General features: G+C 43.2%; 1 protein-coding gene across 7 annotated transcripts in view; it reads right to left on the bottom strand.

Moving 5' to 3' along the window:
• Positions 1-9,178, bottom strand: part of SMOC1 (SPARC related modular calcium binding 1) — a 151,638-nt gene extending 142,460 nt beyond the window's left edge. For 4 of the 7 annotated variants that reach the window (XM_037984174.2, XM_037984175.2, XM_037984176.2 and 1 more), the window contains exon 1: positions 8,813-9,178. In XM_037984174.2, the coding sequence (XP_037840102.1) occupies positions 8,813-9,082 (270 nt within the window). In that variant the 5' untranslated portion in view covers positions 9,083-9,178. The remainder of the gene's footprint in view (positions 1-8,812) is intronic. The other 3 variants (XM_007987125.3, XM_073011112.1, XM_007987130.3) reach the window with 1 other exon arrangement.
• Between the last annotated feature and the right edge of the window lie 12,672 nt (positions 9,179-21,850).

The following is a 21,850-nucleotide window of genomic DNA, read 5'->3' as shown; positions in this document are numbered from 1 at the left end:
GAATGCAGGCAGATTCCAGAGGCTGGAAAAGGCAAGAAAACAGATTCTCTCCTATAGCTCCAGAAAGGAACTCAGTCCTGCTGATTTTTTTAGCCCATTAAGAGCCGTATCAGACTTCTGATCTCTAGAAATTTGTGTTGTTTAAGCCACTAAGTTTGTGTTCATTTGTCATAGCAGCAATAGGAAGCTAATACAAGGCACATCATCCATTTTCCCCACCACCCTAGAAGAGGTGCTGTGACCTCCAATGGACAAATCAGGGAACAGAGGACCTAAGAGGCCAAATTACTAGCCCAGATGCCCAACAGCAGAGCCAGACTCACACTTGAGTCTGTCTGCCTCTGAGCCTATGCTGAGGTTGCTCCTGGTTGGCTGGGATACAGGAAAGATGGTGACACATGCCATCATAGGGGTAAGCAAATGATTCTTTGCTTAAAGGAAACTGAGAGAATTCATCCTGGGACCAATCTAGAAGGACTGCATGGAGGTAGCATCTGAACCTTTTGAATGATGGGCAGGATTCTGACAGACAGAAATGGGGAAGTAAGGAGAGATCAGGAAGTACAGTGGTTCAGCCCTGCGGAGGTCTAGGGCACATAGGGGTATCCAGCAGGAGGTAAGGTTGGACATGCTGGTCAGAGTCCAGCACTGTCCAATATGATAGCCACCAACCACATGTGGCTATTAACATTCATATTTACATTAATTTAATTTAATTTAAAATTCAGGTCCTCAGTGTACTAACCACGTTTCAAATGTTCAATAGCCACATGTGGCTAATATTGGACAGTGCAGTTATAAACCATGTCCATCCTTGTGGAAAGTTCTATGGATGAAGGGAAGTCACTGGCATCATCATTTTTAAGCAGGTCACTGGCACTTTGGAAGGAGGAAGTGAAGGAGTAACGCATGTCCTTTTATAACACTCCCTATCTCATTCTTTTATTTGTTACCTACAACGTGTCCTCTCCCCAGGGGCTTGGCAGAAGTTTCAAGAATAAATGCACAATGAACGTCCATAAAAATTATTTAAAACTCCCAGCACTGCCTTAGAATGCATATCCAGTTCTAAAAATAAGGCACTTTGGGAAGTAGGTCCAATTTTTCTCCACTGTCAATACTATTTTTTTTAAAAAAAGGCTTTCAGTCCTTATCTTATAGAATCCAACGAACACTGTAGTGCAAAATAGTTTTTAAGGAGGCGAGGCATAGTTGTTCAGATCTCTAGATAATTTGTCAGGTTTCAAAACACATTACGCCTGACCTCATGGAACTTTGCTCAGTCCCAGTGCTCTCTGGTGGTGGGAAAGGCTCTGCTGAGATAAGAGCTGCCTTCCCTGTCTTAGAGAGGCTGCCCCATTCTGACTCAAAAAAAGGATGCTGAAATCAACCAAGGTGATGTCCAGGAAGGATGCAGAGCTCCATACCTAACGAGCTTAGATGTGGCCAAAGGTAAGATTATTTTGTGATCTAGCAACTGAATTCTGAATGATGTTGGATGCAAAAGAAAACCCTATAGTCACCTATGTTGCTTTGGGGTCTTCATGGGGACAGTTGGAAGTGATCCATGGCAATCCAATCTCTGGACCTCTCGGTGACTCATGGCTCACGCAGAGCATGTACTGTACAAATCTAACCCTGTTTGGTGGCCTCACAAGCAGCTCCGATTGATTTCTCATCTGCAACTCAACCTTTGTCCTCCCCAAACATGGAAGGAGGGGGCCCTCCACACTGACATCCTCCACCACTAGCAGCAATACCAGAACTTCGCGGCCTAAACGATAAATCTCTATGTGGCCCAGAGAGAAAGGGTGCCCTGTACCTGCTAAGCAGGATCATGCATCCCACCCCCAGCTCCTGAAAAAGGTGGTGAGGGGAGGTTGGAATGAAGACAGGCAACAAACTAGAAACAGGCCTTCCCCTAACCCAGACACTACCTCCACCCACAGGCCCCACTGGCCCCACTGGCAAATAAAGTTTCTAACCCAAGCATCAGCTCATGAACACTTCCACTCTGCAGGGTGAATCACCCTGAGCAAGGAAAAGGGAAGATTGCCCACTGCCAGCTTAGCTTTACAAATGAGCCCTTAAGCCACCTGATGCAGACGTTTATGCCAGGGCCTGGGTCTGCTCGGGGTCTAGAAGCCAAAATCACTCCCCAGTGGGGTTATTTTAGATAGAGACACATGCACATCTTGAAAGGGGGAGAAGGAAGCAGAAGGTGGCAAGAAAGGAGTCCCTTACTCTGGGAATTTTTGTTTGTTTGATCTCACATGCAAAGAATTGAATTAATTATAATCTTTGGCTCATGACACACTCAACATTGGTTTATGCAGGGCTCACTTTTTTATCAGCTATTAGATCTTGAATAATGGACAAATGCCTTTAGGCCCATCCTCCCTCTCCCCAAAAAGGTAGAGTATCAACACCAACCCACACCAACCATATGGTTTTACCCATTCTATCCCCCTGCCTCACCCTAACTTCACCCTGAATCTGTATCCATCATTACTTTACTTTGCTTTTCATAGCATTTTCTTGTAGCTGTACGTATTCCTAAAAAGTTTTTTTTTTAATTTTACTTATTTATAAGTTTATTTTTTAAATGTCATGCTGTATCTTTTGGTAATTTTCTTTCACTTAATATCATATTGCCAAGACTTATCCATATTTTTGCATGTCACTGTTGCTCACTTGTTTTGGCTGAGTATAATTTTACACTGTGAATTCATCATAGTTTACTCATCTGCCCTCCCACTGATGAGCATCTGGGCTCTTTCCAGGTATGTGACTTTGTAAACATACTTGCACAGGACATGAGTTTCTCCTGGGCACATATAGCCAAAGTGGAATTGCTGGGCCATAGAAATGTGAATACTCAACTTCAGAAGATTATTAGATCATATCAATTCTTTTCTATTTTGATTGCATTTCCTAGAGATTCTAAAATGATTGTTTCCTCTTCCTGTCCTCCTCAATTTTGTTTCTATAAATTTCACATGTCAGCTCCACCAAAATGTTTAAATCTGGTCCTTGGCCTAACGCTTGAGTAGCACTTCAGCTAAATCCCCCCATATGGAAAAGAAGGATTCTTGTCAGGGGCACAGATAATAGGAAAAGCATCTAAGCAGACACAAGGACCTACCCTGGACCAGATGCTGGGGTGGGCTAGTCAAATGGAAGGAAACAGTTTAGAAGCTGTTTCACTCTTGGCAAATGCAAGATACAAAAAAGGACTGGGGAGGAGCTATAAAGCCAGTTTCCCTATTCAAATTTGTATATTCAGTCTCTCTTCCCCCACCTTCCTGTAACTACCAAGCACACTTATTTTTAAACAAAGAACAAAAACCCAAAAATGGAAAAGCCAGTTTGTAAATAACCAATTTCAGGTTTAAACAACAGCAGGGTCCAGGTTGGACATCATTATGCAGTCCACTTCATTTCAATATATATTTACAGAATGCTTTACAATGTGACAAGCACCCTGATGAATGAGGTCTCTATTCTGCCCTCAAGGGGCTTGCAGATTTGTTCATTTACCAAAACAGATCATGCATGAAGGGCTAAAGGGGTCACTTAGTGCTAAGAAGAGGAAGATGCTGGCCTGATACTAAGATACTTACTGCAAGAGGGTGAATACAAGTTAGAATGCAAGTGGACCAGATACAGAAGTTGTTCAAAGGAGAGAGTAATCATTCCTAAGCAAAACGAATGCTCTGTAGAAAAGTTTCTAGAGAGTAATGTTGGATCTGGGTTTTGAAGAATGATCAAGTGATCAAGAGGAGAGAAAAGCAATAACAAATACCTAAAACATCTAAGAAATCAGTTTCAGGTTGAAGAATACACAAATGAATGGAAAGAGACATCACGTTCATGAACTGGAATAGCAAATGTTGTGAAAATGTCTATACTTCCCAAAGCAATCTACAGATTCAGTGCAATCCCTATAAAAATACTAAGATGTTCTTCATAGAAATAGAAAAAAAAAACCCTAAAATTTTGTAGAACCACAAAAGACCCTGAATAGCCAAAGCAAAGTAAAAAGTAACAAGAACAAAGCTGGAGGCATCACACTATATGACTTCAAAATAAACTACAAAGCTATAGAACCAAGACAGCATGGTACTGGCATAAAAACAGACACGTAGACCAATGGAACAGAATGCAGAGCCCAAAAATAAATCCACACAATTACAGCCAACTGATTTCAACAAAGGTACCAAGAACACACAATGGGGAAAGGAAAATCTTCAATAAATGGTGTTAGGAAAACTGGATATCCACATGCAGAAGAATGAAATTAGACCCTCATCTCTCACTATATACAAAAATCAACTCAAATGAATTAAAGACTTAAATGTAAGATCCAAAACTGTGACACTATTAAAAGAAAACATACAGGGAAAGCTCCATGACATTGGTTTGGAGACCTCAAAAGCACAAGCAACGAAAGCAAAAATAGACAAATGAAATTATACCAGACTAAAAAGCTTCTGCACAGGAAGGAAAACAGTTAACCAACTAAAGAGATAACCTAGAGAATGGGAGAACATATTCACAAACTATATATCTGATAAGGAGTTAATATGCAAAGTACACAGAGAACTCAAATCACTCAATAGCAAGAAAACAAAAAACAATGCAATGAAAAAATGGGCAAAAGATCTGAATAGGCATTTCTCAAAAGAAGACATAGAAATGGCCAATAGGTATATTTAAAAATGCTCGACATCACTAATCATCAGGGAAATGCAGTTAAACCACAATGAGATACCAACTCACTCCAGTTAGAATGGCTATTATCAAAAAGACAAAAAACAACAAGTGCTGGCAAGGATATGGAGAAAAGGGGGTCCTTACACACTGTTGGTGGGAATGTAAATTAGCCATTATGAGAAACAGTAAAAACATTCCTTAAAAAATTAAAAACATAACAAGCACATGACCCAGCAATCTCACTGCTGGACATTTATCCAAAGGAAATGAAATCAGTATGTTGAAGAAATACCTGTTCTCCCACGTTTATTGCAACATTGTTCACAATAGCCAAGATATGAAATCAACCTAACTGTCCATCAGTGGGTGAATGGATAGAGAAAATATGGTATATATACACAAGGAATACTCTTCAGCCATATAAAAGAATGAAGTCCTATCATTTGCAACAACATGGATAAACCTGGAGGACATTAAGTAAAGTAAACCACCACAGAAGGACAGATACCACGTCATCTCACTCATACGTGGAATCTAAAAAAACTGGTCTCATAGAAGCAGAAAATAGAACAGTGGTTACCAGAGGCTGGGGAATGAAGAGGGGAGAGGGGAAGGAGGGAGGTTGGTCAAAGGGTACATAACTATAGTTAGAGAGGAGTAATAAATCCAAGAGATCTATTGTGTAGCAAAGTGACTATAGTTAGTGACAAGTTATTGTATCCTTGAAAAATGCAAAGAGTGGATGTTAAGTGCTCTCGCCACAAAAATGATAATTATGTGAGGTAATACCATCATTAATTAGCTAGATTTGACTATTTCATAATGTATATACACTTCAAAACATCATATTGTGCATGATACATACAATACAATGCTATCTGTCAAATTTAAAAAAATAAAACTCCATTTCTGACTCAGACCTCTTGATCTTCGCATCATCTCCTATTTCTCACACTTCTTAAATCTAGTTCCTGCCTCCAGACAAAGTGGAATCTGTGATCACTCTTTAACACACATTATCTGCATTTATTTGTTCATTCCACCAACACCAATGAAGTAAATCTTGACAGATGTCTGGCCCTTGCTGAGCTCCAGAGATAAATCCCTGGACAACACAGTAACAGTTCCTGCCTTCACCCAGCTTTCCATCTTCAAGGCAGACACAGAATTTAACAAAGACAGGCAGTTGGCTTGACCCTCAGCCAGACGCCATCAGCCAGGGAGAGCCCCTCCCCCATCCCATCGTCCCCTGAAACATTTTCAGCAAATTGTGCAGGATTAAAGAAACAGCTCTGCCTCCTCGGTAATTAAAAGAACCCTGACCAACGTCCCAGGTAGCCAAGCGGCCACTCAGAGTTGAGACGCTCCAAAATCAGGTGCTTCCTACATAATAGCCTCCAATCTGATACTTGATAGCCACTGGTTTCCATAGTCAAACAAATGTCAGGAATTTTATGAAGGAAGGCAGGAAGCAAATAAGGGGGCAAGGACTGGGGTCTAGGCCTCGGGGGAGCTCAATTAGTGAACCAGATAAAGTTAAACTGAAAGGGCATGCTCTTGGTTTCCTAGAAAGCCAGCTGGAAAAGATGCCAATCCTTAAGCCTCTGTCACTCAAAAGATTAACAGAAGAGACTTAGGAGCGCCCACAGGGAATAATGCAATAAGCCAGATGTTTCTGCTCCTCGGATGACGCCGCTCTCAACAACCAGAGCTACACTTTTGAGGCCACCAATAAGCCATAGAAAAGAACTGGAGTCTTTGGGGATAGGTTGAAATTCAGTCATTTCCCTTAAGTGATACAGATACCAAAAAAAAAAAAATATTAATAATTTCTCTGCAAACTCCCCTGATGTATCCAGGTTCTGTATTTCTCATCAAGCCATCTCTTTCTTTAACAGAAATGGCAGCACTCAGATGAACACTCGCTACAGCTGCATGGTGGTGGGAAAAGCACACAATCTTTCAATCCATATAAACTGGAAGCTCAGGCAAGTCGATTGGCCACCCTGAGTCTCACTTTGTCGTCTGCAAAATGGCTTTTAAAAGACCCACCCACTTGTTCTCGTTGGAATAAGAGATCATGTAAAGTGTCCAGCCCAGATGTTCATAAGTGGTAGCTCTTGTTATCTATAAACACAACCAGGTAACCACATGCTCGAGACAGCACCTTCTCCTTGGTACTTTCTAAACACACCAAGATGCGTGTGCGCATGTGTGTGTATGTTTGTGCGTGTATTTGAGTGAGAGAGAGAAAGAGGGAAAAAAAGAGGGGGAGAGAGAGAGAGAAAAGCAGCTTGCACATACACCAGTCTATTTACAATTCCTGCTTATGTTCCATCACTTCTATCAGATTAATAAACTAGAGGAGCTGGCAGGAACCTAATCATGGTGCCTGATTTCCCCTCAAGTCCCTAGCTTTCCCCTAAAGGTTGCTTCCTCTGATTCCAGGAGGCCAGGAAGGAGAGCCATATGGCTTGAGACTCTAGACAAGCCCAGCAGCAAACAAATGAGCCCCCCACCATTTGTCTCAGGGCCTCTCTCCTTTCGACCCTCCTGTGGGCGGCCATCCAGATTTCAGTCGGGGTGCTCTGGTCTGCATCTCTGTCTTGACTGTTCCTAATTATTGGAGGGAACGCATGGCTCGCCTGACCTCAGAGTTTAAGAGCTCCGAGTCCTAATATCAAACCAAGCAGCTTCATTTAAAAGGCATCCTCATCTGCATCCATAAAAGTCACTCCCGGAGCCCTTACTTGCCCCAGCTTTGGGAATGCCTGCTGTCGAGGATTTATGACACGCCCTGGATCTAATCTGCCACACTTTAACTGCTGCTGTTGCACATCTGGTCATAAAAGCAAGGGCTGGCCCAACACGGGGACAAACACTTTTCTTTCCTAAGTGGCTGCAAATCTGATCTCACAGTGATAGCTGGGCTTGGATGTAATCAACCCAGCATCTGGGCAGTCTTTAAGACTTGTCAAGCATTACAAGACTTTTCCTCCACACGACAGCTATAAAGATGATTCTCATATAGCAAAAGCTATGAATAAACAACCTGCAATCTGAACAGGTGGTAAAGGGCTAGGCCCAAGGATGTTCAGGAAAGGAAGCACGAGTTGGTTGAGCCAACCTTGTTTTCGCAAAGATCCTAGCTACTTTCACATGGACTCTCAGGCTGCCAGTTAAGAAGCAATTGCCCTGACATAAACTGATGCTTGGCCAGAGATTGCCTGGATTAAGTTTGGTCGAAAGAACCACTAGGTGGTTTAATAGTACATGTTTTAAGGCAGTGAAATTCTTTATTAGACCAATTGGTAGGGGGTGTTGGGGGGATAATCTAGACCATAAATGAACACAATGCTGTCGGTTCCAGGAGATTTTACAATGCCCTGGACAATCTGTCCTGTGCACAGAATTGGCAGGTTTCATGTCGTTCAGAAACTCCAATCAGACCAAGGTTCAACAAGTAATTCAACCTCCCAGCACTGAACCCAGGGGAAGAGACCCCTGAACATTGCGCAACTCTCCCCTCCCACCTCTGACCCTCTTCCAGTGCCTGCCCGGCAGGAGGGGACATTAAAATTATCTGCTGTGGGTTTTACGAGCAGTGATCGCTTTTTAAAACAACAACACAAGGTCCTTGTGTGGCTCGCGGGTAACCTAAAACTCTCCAGGCAGAGCTGCACCCACCACCCCCCCCAACCCCCGCCGCCTGCCAACAACGCCAGCGCGCTGGACCTGGCGCAGCGTGGGACCACAGGGAAGCCCTACACGAGCGGAGAGCGAGCTTCTCCGACGCAGGAGGCACCTCTGAGGGTCTTGAGCAAAATGCAGGGGAGAAGAGATTGGGAAAGAAAATCCACCAGTGACAGTTCGGGGGCAGGGGAGGGATGGTGCTGCAAGAAAGGGAGGGGTGGTGGCTCCAATGGGAGAAAAAAAAATTTCAGCAACTTCACCAACGAAGCCCGCAGGGGACCTGGTAGTAGACAGAGGACAACAGGTCTCTGACATCTCTCTTCCCCCTCCTGCCTCCAGGGATGAGTGGCGAAGCGACCTCACCTCCCTCCGCAGGTGGGCGCAAAGCTGGGGGCGCACTTACCCTGGGGCCTGTGGTGCGGTGGCCGCGAGCCGGGGACAGCTGCACCAACACCAGCAGCAAGTGGGGCGTGAGCAGGCGGGCGCAGCGCGCGGGCAGCATGGTGTCAGCCAGGCTGGGCAGCCGGCAGCGAGCGGGGTTCGCGGGCTCCAAGGGGCGCACAGCGCGTCTCGCTTCCTTCCTTCCTTCGCTCGGGGCCCTCGCGGCGGCGGGGAGCGGGCAGCGGTCCTGCGGCGGGGGCTCGCAGAGGCTGCGGGCAGAGGACACAGTCATTAACCGCGCCGGAGGGGAGCTGGAGCGCGAGCGTGTGCTCTGCGCGCGTCGCTAGCTCCGCTCGGCGGGGCCCAGGCAGCAGCAGGTTGGACGCCTGAGCCCGGGCCATGGGAATTCCCGTTATAAACCCCCGGGAGGGGCGGGGCGGAGCACGGCGGGCCTGATTGACGGGCCAAGAGGCCTGTTGCAGCCGACCCTCTGGCAGGTGAAAGCCAATGGGAGAGGAGCAAGAGGAGCCGCTCGTGGTCAACCCCCATCCGAGGAGCTCTGCCGGAGTGGGCCCCGGGAGAGACTGGGATAAAGAGTAACTTTCTCGTGGCACTTCTGCCAGAGGAAGCCTGAGAGAACCCCAGCAGCTGACACCCACCAGAATGTTCATCTGGCTAATAATAATGCCTTAAGTATGTATATTTCTTAGCTCAAGTTCGTGACTGTCCCAACAGCCCGGTGAAGTAGGCAGGGAAAATACTCCTAGCCCCATTTATCGGATGAGAATGCTGTGACACAAAGCGCCAAGAGATCTGCCTCCCTGCTGCATCTGGGAAGAGCAACTGGGAAGTCGCGGGATGGGCGACTTCCAGGGTGGGCTGTGGCGTTGGAGTGGAGAATGGGAGCATTCACTTCTTTCAAAGACTTTCCCTGGGGGGTGACATCCTGAGTCTCACAGCAGCTGTCCCAGGAGAAGTCGCAAGGGACAACGGGAAGCGTGTGCTAGGCACTGGCCGCTGGGGAGGGCCACACACAACCTCCCAGCCCTACGGTCCGTGTGATCCAGGATTGGAACTCAGGCATCCTAGCTTCCCACTCTGAACTGGAGGGCAAGGGGCAGCCTCTCTATAGCGCAGCAGCTCTGGGAGAGGCGGGCAGAGAGGCCCTGGTCCCCTGATGGGAGAGAAGGAGGAAAAGCATAGATGAGGAGGAGGTAGTCTGAGGATGCAGAGATCCCAGAGATGGGGTAGAAAAAGGAGAGGAGATCTCTCCCGGGTGCCCGACCCACTTGGAGAGGACAGCTCAGCAGAGCTTCAGTCAGATGTTGGGGGGCTCTGCCCAGGGCCATCCCCAGAGGGCCAGCTTGGGAATGGTCACAGCTGCATCACACGGGCTCCTCAACAGAGCAAGGTGCTCAGCTGCCTTCAATGAGACTGACATCTCCAGGAAATCACAGGGATGAGGGAGGCAAAATGAAACCTAGAGCGATCTCCTTATGTGGAGAACAACCTTCAGCGCTTACTTCCATCAGTGTGGGCTACTTCGCAGGAAGGGATTATTTTCTATAATTCGATTGTAAGCATCAGTGCCACACTCCTCCTCCCTATCTGGTCTGAGAGGTCCTAAGATTAGCTCTGCTCCCTCAGAGTTTCTCTCCTGGATTCCATGAACCAGCTTCCCACCTGACTCCTGAATTCGGTTTTGCCCTCTCCTCACACTGGCCCCATCCAGCCTCCACACAGCAGCCAGTGTGTCTATTTGCTATTTAGAAGCCAGTGATCCTTTTAAGCAGCAAACCAGAATTCACCATTCCCTGCTTAAACGACTTCCCCTCTCCCCAGTGCCCTCAGACGAGAAAGCCCAAACTGGATGCTGGAACAATAACAAACTACTTGTGGTTCTCCAAACAAAAATGAAGAGCACTTCTAAAAGAACGGTCTATCTTTTCCTCCACTGGGAATGAGCGCCTTGGTCAGACTCTGGAGCTGGACAGCAGGGTTCAAATCCCGGGTCTGCCACCTAGTGGCATAGCCTTGAACAAGTCACTTGACTCATCCAGGGTCCCGTTTTTCTCTCTGTAAAATGGGGATAAAAATAGTATCCCCCTGCCGTGAGATGTTGTCAAGATTAAAGGAGATGGAGTCTTTAAAGCCTTTAAAATAATTAAGTGAAAAGTATCACAATATGGCATTTGAAGAGGACAGGACAAATGCCTCCTCTCATTTTATCCTCAGAACAATCCTCTGAAATAGGTCAGACATCTCTACTTTACAGGTAGATAAGTGAATAATCCATGAGATTGTGACTTGCCTGGCCTCATTTGGTTGGCAAAGGACAAAGCGGAGACTCAAGGCAAGGTTTTTGGAGTATGATTCTGCTTCCGTCATGTGATGGTTGCAATCTTCAGTCTCAAATCCCATAGGGTTGGACGTTCCTGTGTGCTAATTGGGAATTTCTTCAGTGGTCTACAAGGTAACTGAGGCTGATGAGCTCCACTGAGCTTCAGGGGAAGAGGATGTAAACAGCAGGGGTCAGCCTTTCCTGGAAACAGCCCTTGTGATCTGGCGTCCTGGAGTTTGCCCAGCTGAACTTGTGACACTTGTCCAGTACTGTGCCCTGTGCAGCACTGATATCAATATCCATGTATCCACCTAAGTATTCACCCTCCAGGGACTCAACAGGTTGGAACTGTTACCATCGGGCTCAGCAGCGTGGCAGGCTTTTCCTGACCCTACCACCTGGCTGCATGCACCTATCAAGCTGGTCAACTCCTTCCTGTTGCTGGAACTATTGAGAAATCTGCTGGAGTAAGTAAATATGCTTCAGATGGCCCTGAGTATCTGGCAGCACAAAGCGCCCAGGGAAAAAGCATTGCAATAGCCCTTTCCATCCCCAACACCAAATGCTGCTTTCCAGCCAGAAAACTTATTTCCAAGTGTTCACTGGTCCAAAAATCTACATTATTCTGGATTTCAATCATGTAGCTTAGTTCAAACTATGAGTAACTGCTTTCCAGTTACTTTGCTCAGCAAGTATTTTCTTTCCCTCTGGTTGGCATACGAGGCCTGTTGTAACCATGGCCATCATTCAGATGATGCATTTTATTTTCCCAACTCCTCCCAAGCCCAGAGAAGGTTAGGAATTCCAGAGAACCACTAGTCCCAAACAGTATCTGTCTGCCAGGCTTAATCTTCTGATCCAAGCAAAAAAGTGAAATTGACAAGTTTCTTCTTTCCCTAGAGCCCAGACTCATGGTCCAAAAATAAATCTAACTATCTTGGCATCTGGTTTGTCCAGTTTCACTCATACTCCTTGTCTTGCGGGACTTCTATTTGCAATGGGATATTTCAGTAGATGAAAAGTAATACTTTATGTCACAGATTAAGGTCTGAAGGCCTCAAATATTTAGTACTAACTAGAAATGCCAGTTTCAAATATATCTGTGTTTCTGGCCAGGTGTGGTGGCTTACGCCTGTAATCCCCGCACTTTAAGAGTCCGACGTGGGAAGATCACTTGAGGCCAGGAGTTTGAGACCAGACTGGCCAACATGGCAGAACCTCATCTCTTTTAAAAATAGAAAAATTAGCTGGGTGCAGTGGTGTGTGCCTGTAATCCCAGCTACTTGGGAGGCTGAGGCAGGATAATTACTTGGGAGATGGAGGTTGCGATGAGTCAAGATCATACCACTACCCTCCAGCCTGGGCAACAGAGCGAGACTCTATCTAGAAAAAAAGAAAATATATTTATCTGTGTTTCTCTACAATCCAGAGGATTCTTTCCTCATCTCATATTCAGAATAGAACCTTTTCATTCATTTTTAATAAGCACTTTGATGCATCTCTTTCTATGCCTTGCACAATGTTCATTATTATGAGGGATCTTTGGATGCACACCCAGCCCTCTGAGAGGTTATCATCTAATTTAAGACACAGACCAGAGAGATACCTGGGGACCATATTTAAGAGTAAAGCCAGCTGGGCGCGGTGGTTCATGCCTGTAATCCTAGCACTTTGGGAGGCCGAGGTGGGCGGATCACGAGGTCAGGAGATCGAGACCATCCTGGCTAACACAGTGAAATCCCATCTCTACTAAAAATACAAAATATTAGCCGGGCATGGTGTCTGGTGCCATAGTCCCAGCTACTTGGGAGGTTGAGGCAGGAGAATGGTGTGAACCCAGGAGGCAGAGCTTGCAGTGAGCCGAGATTGAGCTATTGCACTCCAGCCTAGGTGGCAGAGCAACACTCCATCTCAAAAAAAAAAAAAAAAAAAAAAAGAGTAAAGCCTGCAGTGTGTTGTAGGAACTCAGAGTGAGATGACCCTCTGTAGGCCTAATGGGCAGGAAGGTCTCATGATGGAGGTAGATCCTGAATGAGGCTCTGGAGCAGAGCGCTTCTATAATACAAATATATCCTGATTTCTATTTCTTCATTTGTTACAACAGCTACCAACAGAAAGAGGTACACTGTATCTAAAGTCCAAGACTTTTGTCAAAAACAATAGTGAACTTAGAAGCTTGAGACATTAAGATTCCTGGGTTCTGCTTTTAGATTTATGACTAACTTGCTGTAACCTTAGCATTAGGCTAAGGTAAGTATTATTAGTCCCACTGTGCAAATGAAGTTTACCCGCAGACATTTAACCTTACCAAAGTCACTCCTTAAGCTTTAAATACACATGACAAAAATAATTCGAGTGACAAACAGTTTAGAAATTTAGTTCTCTCTTTGGTACACAAACTCCATTCAAAGCTTCAGGCAGCTTCCTCCAACCCAGGCTCCTTCTATTATTTCTCTGTCATAATAAGCAGCTCTACCTGGTGGTACAAGAAGATTGCTTAAGCCCCAGCCATCATATCTATTTTCCAGCCAGCAGGAAGGAAAAAGAGGAAAGAAGAGCATGCCCCTCTTTTTAAGGACACCTCCCAGAAGTCATGTTTCATTTTGTCTCATTGGCTGGAACTTGGTCATATAACCACATTCAGCAAAAAAGGGCTTTAAAAAATGTAATCCTAATTGGAGGTGACCACACGGGTATAGCTAAAATTCAAAGTTTGTGTTACTAAGAAAGGATACAATTCTGGGACACAATTAGAAGTACAGGCCATCCTCATAAGTCGTCCTTGAGTTGCCAAACAAAAGGAGGTCACAGCATTTAAGCTGTGGTTTACCTCTAGTTCTGCAGACCCAGCTCCCTGGTACTCAAAAATATTAATGGCTCTTATGGACTGAATATGTCTCCCTGAAATTCATATGTTGAAAGTCTACCAGCTCCATGTGATGGCCTTAGGAGGTGAGTCCTTTGGGAGATGTATGATTAGATGATGATGATATACAGTCAAAAAAAAAAAAGGATTAGGTGAGGTCATGAGGGTGAAACCCTCATGAATGAGATTAGTGCCCTTATAAAAGTCACAAGAAAGTTTGCTTTCCCTCTCTGCTCTCTGCCATGCGAAGATACAAAGAAAAGTTGGCCATCTGGCCTTACCAGAACCCCACCATGCCAGCACCCTGATCTTGGACTTCCAGCCTCCAGTACTGTGATAAATACATTTCTATTGTTTGTAAGCCACCCAGTCTATGTTAAGGCAGCCCGAACTAAGACATTGACCTTTAGTGCCAAACACCCAGACTCTTCATGGCCACAAAAATTTCCTTCTGGTATTTCCCTTAGGCACGTTCAAGTAGGAGGAACTGAGAACGTACTGGAATGAAGCTCAAGCCATGTGGTGCCAGGCTGGCAAGAAATAAGCCCCTAAAGAGACCAGTGGTCAGTTATGGTCACTTGGAATAATGCACATCTTGTGAAAATATTTTTGGCAATTGTCTATATTCTTCTGTTTCTATTTATTTCCCCTCCCTCTTCCACCTATAAAGGGATCTTTCTCTTCACCAGGTTGTTTTTCTGTAACCTAGTTTCAAAATTAATAATAATAGTGGTAGTAACTATGAGGGCTTAACTAATGCCAAAAATGAAGACCTTAGTATACACTCTTGCATTTATGAGGTAGGAAGCTTTATTTTCTCTATTTCACTAATGAAGACACTGAGACTGTGGGAGGTTAAATAATTTACATAGCCAGAAACAAAGAGCAGAATAAGAACCAAAACCCAATCCACCTTGTCATGAGGGTGGAAAGTACTAAAAGCTAACCTTTTGCTAAGCACTTTCCCTACTTTATCTCATATCCTCAGACCCAACTTATGAGGCCCTTATTATTGGTCCCATTGGATAGATGAAGAACTGAGGCTTAACCACAGAGGTCAAACTTACCAAGGACAGTTCTTAAATTTTGCATTCACATCCAAAAATTTGGCATCCTCTTAACCCACTTATGCCTAGTGTTCCATTATTGGAATGCTGAGCATGTGGGGGTTATTTATATCCTACTTCTCAAGGTCGTTGCCAAGGTCTGATTTTGCAATTCAAAAAATTGCAACCTCCAGCATAAATGGGTTAAATCTCTCACCCCTAAGAGTCAGAAGCACATGCTGTTTTTGTGCATGCTATTTTGTTCATTGCTGAAGGCTAACTTCAATATCCATGGGTATGAATTTTCCCCATTCACCTGCTTTAATCGTCTGTATTGTTTATACAAGAGTCCAGTTGGGAAGGGGCATTTCCCTTGTATTCAGGACCAGAACCACCATGTTTAGATGTTCCAGAGAAAGCATTACCTCAACGACCTCATTCAGCCTGTGGTTTAATACTCCATCATAAATCATCATAATTTGGTCCTAATCCATTGGCATAGAGGCAAACCAGTCAACCTAACAAATTTTACTGCATCCCTACTGTGTGCCAAGCACTGCATCAGGGGCTAGGTATGCAGTGTGAACAAAGACAAAAGGCAAATGACATCAAGGAACTTACAGTCTAGTAGGAAGACAGATATTAAGCAACTAATTATTAACAATTAATTCACAAGTTACAAGTATCCACAGTACTGCAAGGAGGCACAGTGTTTGGGGACTTTGTTTTAAAAGGTATGTAACCCAGTCTGGAGAGTCAGTAATAATTTTCCTCAGGAAGTGATGTTTTGGGTGGTGTTTTTTGAAATAGGGATCTCATTCTGTTGCCCAGGCTGGATTGCAGTGGCACAATCATGGCTCACTGAAGCCTCAACTTCCTGGGCTCAGGCAAGCTTCCCGCCTCAGCTCACCAAGTAGTTGGGACCACAGGTGCACACAACCACACTTGGCTAACTTTTTCTTTTGTAGAGACAGGATCTCCCTATGTTGCCCAAGCTGGTCTCGAACTCCTGGGCTCAAGCAATCCTCCCACCTTGGCCTCCCAAAGTCCTGGGATTACAGGCATGAGCACTGTGCCCTGCAAAAGTGATGTTTAAGTCAAGACCTGAAGGCTGTCTGATTTAAGCTGGATAAAGCATGGGGGGAAGAGTATAGTAGGCATAGCAAACAGCATATGCAAAGGCATTGAGGTAGGCGAGACTATGAAACTACATTTGTGACTAACTAAATCACTCTTATCCATTTAACCCTTAGTAGCCCAGGAAAAATAATTATCACCATTTACCATCTGAGTATTTTTTAAATTTTTATTACATAGTTGTTCTGAAATAATTATCTTTGACTATAGAGGTCAGTAACAAAGAACACCAGTTCAAGGTTAAACAGTCAGTCACTGGACAGAAGTCCTCACAAAAATATGGCCTTTGTACAAGGTCATGCTTTTTATGGTCTTTTATTATAGCTTTTATGATCAGACACACAAATATAAAAACCCACTCCTCGTGGCCTTCCTTGACTCTATTTGTCAGGGTTTTCTTAACATTAGTGATTCCATTTTGATTCTGACAACTTTCACAATACAAAGAGAGGGTGCTTTGAGGTTTCATAGTCTCTTTCTCTTCAAAATGACTTTCTTTATATAGCTGTTCTCTTTTCATTTTCATGGTTACTGTATATAAAGAGAAGAATTAGGGCATTGTAAAAGATTAGGAGGTAAATTGAATTAACCACTTTGAAAGGAGTTTCTGTCTACAGTCACAATATCCAAGAACAAAATGAAAATCCATTTATTAAATAGGACCCAGGAGAAAATGGGAAGTAAAGTTCCATCTTTCTTGGCATTTTTTTTCTTTTAGATAAATCACATGTGCCCCTGGTGATCTGTGTGAGTAGAAAGTTTCTTATTGAGAACAGTTTTAAAATTCATCTCACCATACGGGTATTTTAAAATACTTTTACAAATAATTTATAGAAGTAGTAATAAAGGAATCATATATTAGTTACCTATTACTACATAGCAAATTACTCCCAAAACTTAGCATCTTAAAACAGCAAACATTTCTCATCTCATGGTATTTGTGGCAGGAATCTTGGAGCGGCTTAGTTTGGTGGTTTTGGCTTGGGGTCTCTCATGAGGTTGCAGTCAGGGCCAGCTTCATGGGCAGGCAAACTGTACAATCACAAAAGACCCCATACTTGGCTTAATACTCTGCATTGCTGTCTTGGATTTTTTTTAGTAATTTTTGAAAGAAGAGACCCCATTTTCATTTTGCCCTGGATCACAGTCTAAAATTATGTAGCCAGTCCTGGTTGCGCTCAAGCTGTCAGTCAGGATTACAGTCATCTAGGGCTGGAGGATCCTCTTCCAAGCTCACTCACATGGTCATTAGCAGGCCTTGGTTCCTCACCAGCTGTTGGATGGCTACCTCCATTCCTCTCCACATGAGTCTCACAACAGGATAGCTCACTTCCTATCCAGGGGTAGTGGTGAAAGAGAGAGTCCACCTGTCTTTTATAACCTAATCTCAAGAGTGATGTACCTTCATGTCTTAGCCTGTTCTTGCTGCTGTGACAGAATACCTGAGATTGGGTCATGTATAATGAGCAGAAACTTATTGGCTTATAGCTCTAGAGGCTGTGAAGTCCAAGATCAATGGGCCAGCAACTAGTGGGAGCCTGCTGGATATGTCATCCCGTAGTGGAAGTAGGACGGGCAAGGTTAGAGGGAGACAAACTCACTCTTTCATAACTACACCAATCCCACGCATGAAGGGGGAATCCTAATAGCCTAATCACTTCTTAAAGGTCCCAACTCTTCATACTGTTTCCATGGTGGTTAAATATTGACATGACTCTTGAAGGAGGCAAACATTCAAACCATGGCACATTACTTCTGCCATATTCTGTTGGTCACACTGACCAACCCTGGTACAATGTAGAAGGGGACTGCACAAGATGTGAATAGCAGCAGGCTAGGATCATTTAGGGCCATCTTGGAGGCTGACTACCACAGACAATGAAAGCCAGCTTTGTTAGAACTGTTAATAACAATTTAAATATAATAAACCCAAATTTTATTCATTTTCCTGTTTTTGAAGATAGTACACCTGAGGCTGAGCATGGTGGCGGCTCACACCTGTAATCCCAGCACTTTGGGAGGCTAAGGCGGGAGGCCAGGAGTTCAAGACTAGCCTGGGCAACATAGTGAGACCCCCATCTCCACAAAAAATAAAGTAATAATAATAATAATGAAGAATATAGCATACCTGAAATAGAAAGCAAACTTTGACTAAAATCATTCATTCATCCAGTATCATGAACCTGGAACATATTCATCTTATAAATACTGATTCCAGATTTCAAATGTATCGTTAATTGGTTCTAACTTATTCCTTATGGTTCTTCTGTTTGTACTTGAATCATCAAGACACAATACTTTTGAAAGCTTTAGTGGCTCGTAGCTTTGTTGAGGAGAGAATGCTCATCTTCTTTCCCTCATGACTGCAAAACATTTTCATTTTTTTCTTTCTTAGGTCTACAAACACAATTTTAAATCTTCAATTCAATTAATATTTTCCTTTCTATACTATTTCCTCTTTATGTACATGCCTGCCTACAGCATTTGTCCATTTCAAGTAAATTTTCCACAAAAACCTAAAAAATTAAAAAGTATTACCATACATCTTTTTAGCAAAATTGGAAGACCCAGGATTTTTCCTAAAATATTGTATAATTATGTTCATCATGTTGAGTGACTAACTATATGAAAATACCATATTTCCTTTTAAAATATGTTCCTTGACTTTTATTAAAAAGTCAAAAAATAACAGATATTAGCAGGGCTGTGGAGTAAAAGGAATGCTTATACACTGTTGGTGAGAACGTAAATTCATTCAGCCACTGTGGAAGGCAGTTTAGAGATTCCTCAAAGAACTACAAAACAGAACTACCATTCAACCTGGCAATCCCACTACAGGGTATATACTCAAAGGAAAATAAATCCTTCTACCAAAAAGACACATGTACCCATATGTTCATCACAGCACTATTCACAATAGCAAAAACAGAATCAACTCAGATGCCCATCAGTGGTGGATTGGCTAAAGAAAATATGGCACATATACACCATGGAATACTATTCAGACATAAAAGTGAATGAAATCATGTCCTTTGCAGTAACATAGATGCAGCTGGAGGCCATTATCCTAAGCAAACTAATGCAGAAACAGAAAAGCAAATACTGCGTGTTCTCACTTATTTATAAGTGGGAGCTAAATCTTGGGTACACATGGACATAAAGACGGGAACAATTGACACTGGGAAATACAAAAGTGGGGAGGTTGGGAGGGAGCCCAGGGTTGTAAAACAACCAATTGGGAACTATGCTCACTACCTGGGTGACAGGTTCAATTGTACTCCAAATCTCAGCATCATGCAATACACCTTTGTAACAAACATTCACATGTACCCCTTGAAACTTTTGAAAAAAGTATATATTTTTTAAATTCATTAACTCTCAAGTTTGAGAAAAATCTTCTAGGCTATTGTCATCTGAAGACTCATAGGCTAGGTTATGTCTCACATAATCAATTTCGCCAGCATTTGTCTGGACTCTACTGTCTCTTTGAATTCATCTTCTGTTTATCTAGTAATTATGTAACCTCTTCCCTTATCACCTTTCCTCTCTGTTGTAATAGGCAGAAAGTGAAAAATCTGTACTTCTGAACTTCTTAATAAAAGCTAAAAGCAGATGACAAAGATAGTATTCCCAGTCTTATATGTTTTTAAAGATAATGTAACATTTCAAGCAATGAAGCAAGAAAACCGAAGGATGATGAAATTCTGATGATTTATTACACTACATTGCATCATCCTTCTTGATGATTCTATCCTTCTTCAGTGTTCTTATTTTACTCTTTTCAGTACTTTGGAATTAATTGATAAGTAATGATGAAATGATTCCTAAGATGACAAAATAACTACATAATCACCCATGGGTTCTTCCTGCCCACTCCACAAACAAAACCAGTTCACTGAGACCACGGTATTGTAGTAAAGAAACAGTATAATTGACATGAGGCCAGCCATGCAAGAGATGGAGTTATTACCCAAATCAGTCTCCCCAAAGACTTGGAGGCTAGAGTTTTCAAAGATAGTTTGGTGGGCAGAGGACTAGGGAATGGGTGCTGCTGATTGGTTGGGGATGCCATCATATGGGTGTGGAAAATGGTCCTCATTTGCTGAATCTGCCTCTTGATGGGGGTCCATAGGACCAGTTGAGTCATGAGTCATGACTCCCAATGAGGTCCATCAGTTGCCAGAATGCAGAACACTGCAAAAACATCAAAAGGCTGATCTTAGGTTCTACAATAGTGGTGTTATCTATAGGATCAATTGGGGAAGTTACAAATCTTCTGACCTCCAGCACAATGGCTGGTTATCATTTAACTATGCTTACATTTTAGCAGAATTCAGGCGCCTCTCGTAATCCTAACCTTGTGGACTTTCATTAGTTTTCCAAAGGTGGTTTAGTTTTAGGAAGGACCATCATCATCCTTGTTTTAATTTTAAACTATAAACTAAATTCCTCCCAAAGTTAGCTTGGCCTATGCCCAGGAATGACCAAGGACAGCTTGGATGTCAGAAGCAAGATAGAGTCCACCATGTCTGATTTCTCTTACTGTCATAATTTTTCAAAGGTGGTTTCTTTCAATTAAATGTTTCAAGATTCAGGAAAGAATAAGATCACTAAAATCTCATAGTATATCTTACATTTATTAAAGGGTCCAATATCATAATTACAAGTTTAAATGAGTTTTATTCTGTCTTTTAAAAAAATAGGTAAATTTTACAGTCATACTTTTTGAAAGATATCTAAGAAAGAAAAAAGTCAAAAAATATTGTGAGAAATGCTTTTAAAAATTAACTAAAATTGGGTCTAAGGGATCGTAATGGTATTAACACAATTAGTCTAAGGATTTGGAAGAAATGATAGCACTCGTATGACCTGAAGGAGACTCAGATCCCTCAGACCAAAGTTCTCCAGTGGCTTCTAACCTCACATACCTCCCTCCTTCTGCCTGACAGCTTCATCTGGCCACTGGTGCATGCTGACCATAAGCATGGGCAGGTCAGAAGTGCCTCAAAGGTGATAACCTCAGAAACAACCTCAACCACTGGAGAACCAGAATTCACAGATAAATTCCTCAGCTTCCTCACTCCACTGCAAGGCACTTTTGAGGTGTATCTCACACAGTCTCTCAGTGGGTTCCCATCAGGATTGAGCCCCAGTTGCCCACAGATGTAGCCTTCTCATTAATGAACCACTCATCGGTTTTTCTCCCTTCCCTATTACGCTTCCCCACTCCTTACTCTATTTCCTTGGGTTACCTCCAAATAAACTACCTGCACTAAAATTGCTTGTCTCAGAATTTGTTATTGGAAGAACCTAAACCAAGACATACAGTGAAAGCCCACATGATGAAAAAGCAGCAACAGCTTCAAACATCATTGGTAGGACTATCCTTGTTTATCTGGAGACCTCACCATAGACACCATTAACTCAGAGCAGAGCAAAGTAGGCAGATGCAAGCAAGCCAAACAGCAAATAGGGTAGATGGCAACTTAGAAAAAAGAATACTTTTCATGCTTTTAGAGGTCATTAGAATGAGGAGCTGTCAAAAACCATCAGAAATCCTTTACCCATTTGAAAACAAAAGTTGGAATGGACTTGGTGATGGGGAGACAGACAGTTTGATCTTATTAAAGAAACAGTCCAAGACACTGAAATAACCCTGGGCTTGCAGAT

This window comes from Chlorocebus sabaeus, chromosome 24 (assembly GCF_047675955.1).
Source record: "Chlorocebus sabaeus isolate Y175 chromosome 24, mChlSab1.0.hap1, whole genome shotgun sequence".
Lineage (NCBI taxonomy): Eukaryota > Metazoa > Chordata > Mammalia > Primates > Cercopithecidae > Chlorocebus > Chlorocebus sabaeus.
The sequence above is the reverse complement of the archived record's forward strand: the minus strand, read 5'-3'. Positions and strand labels throughout refer to the sequence as shown.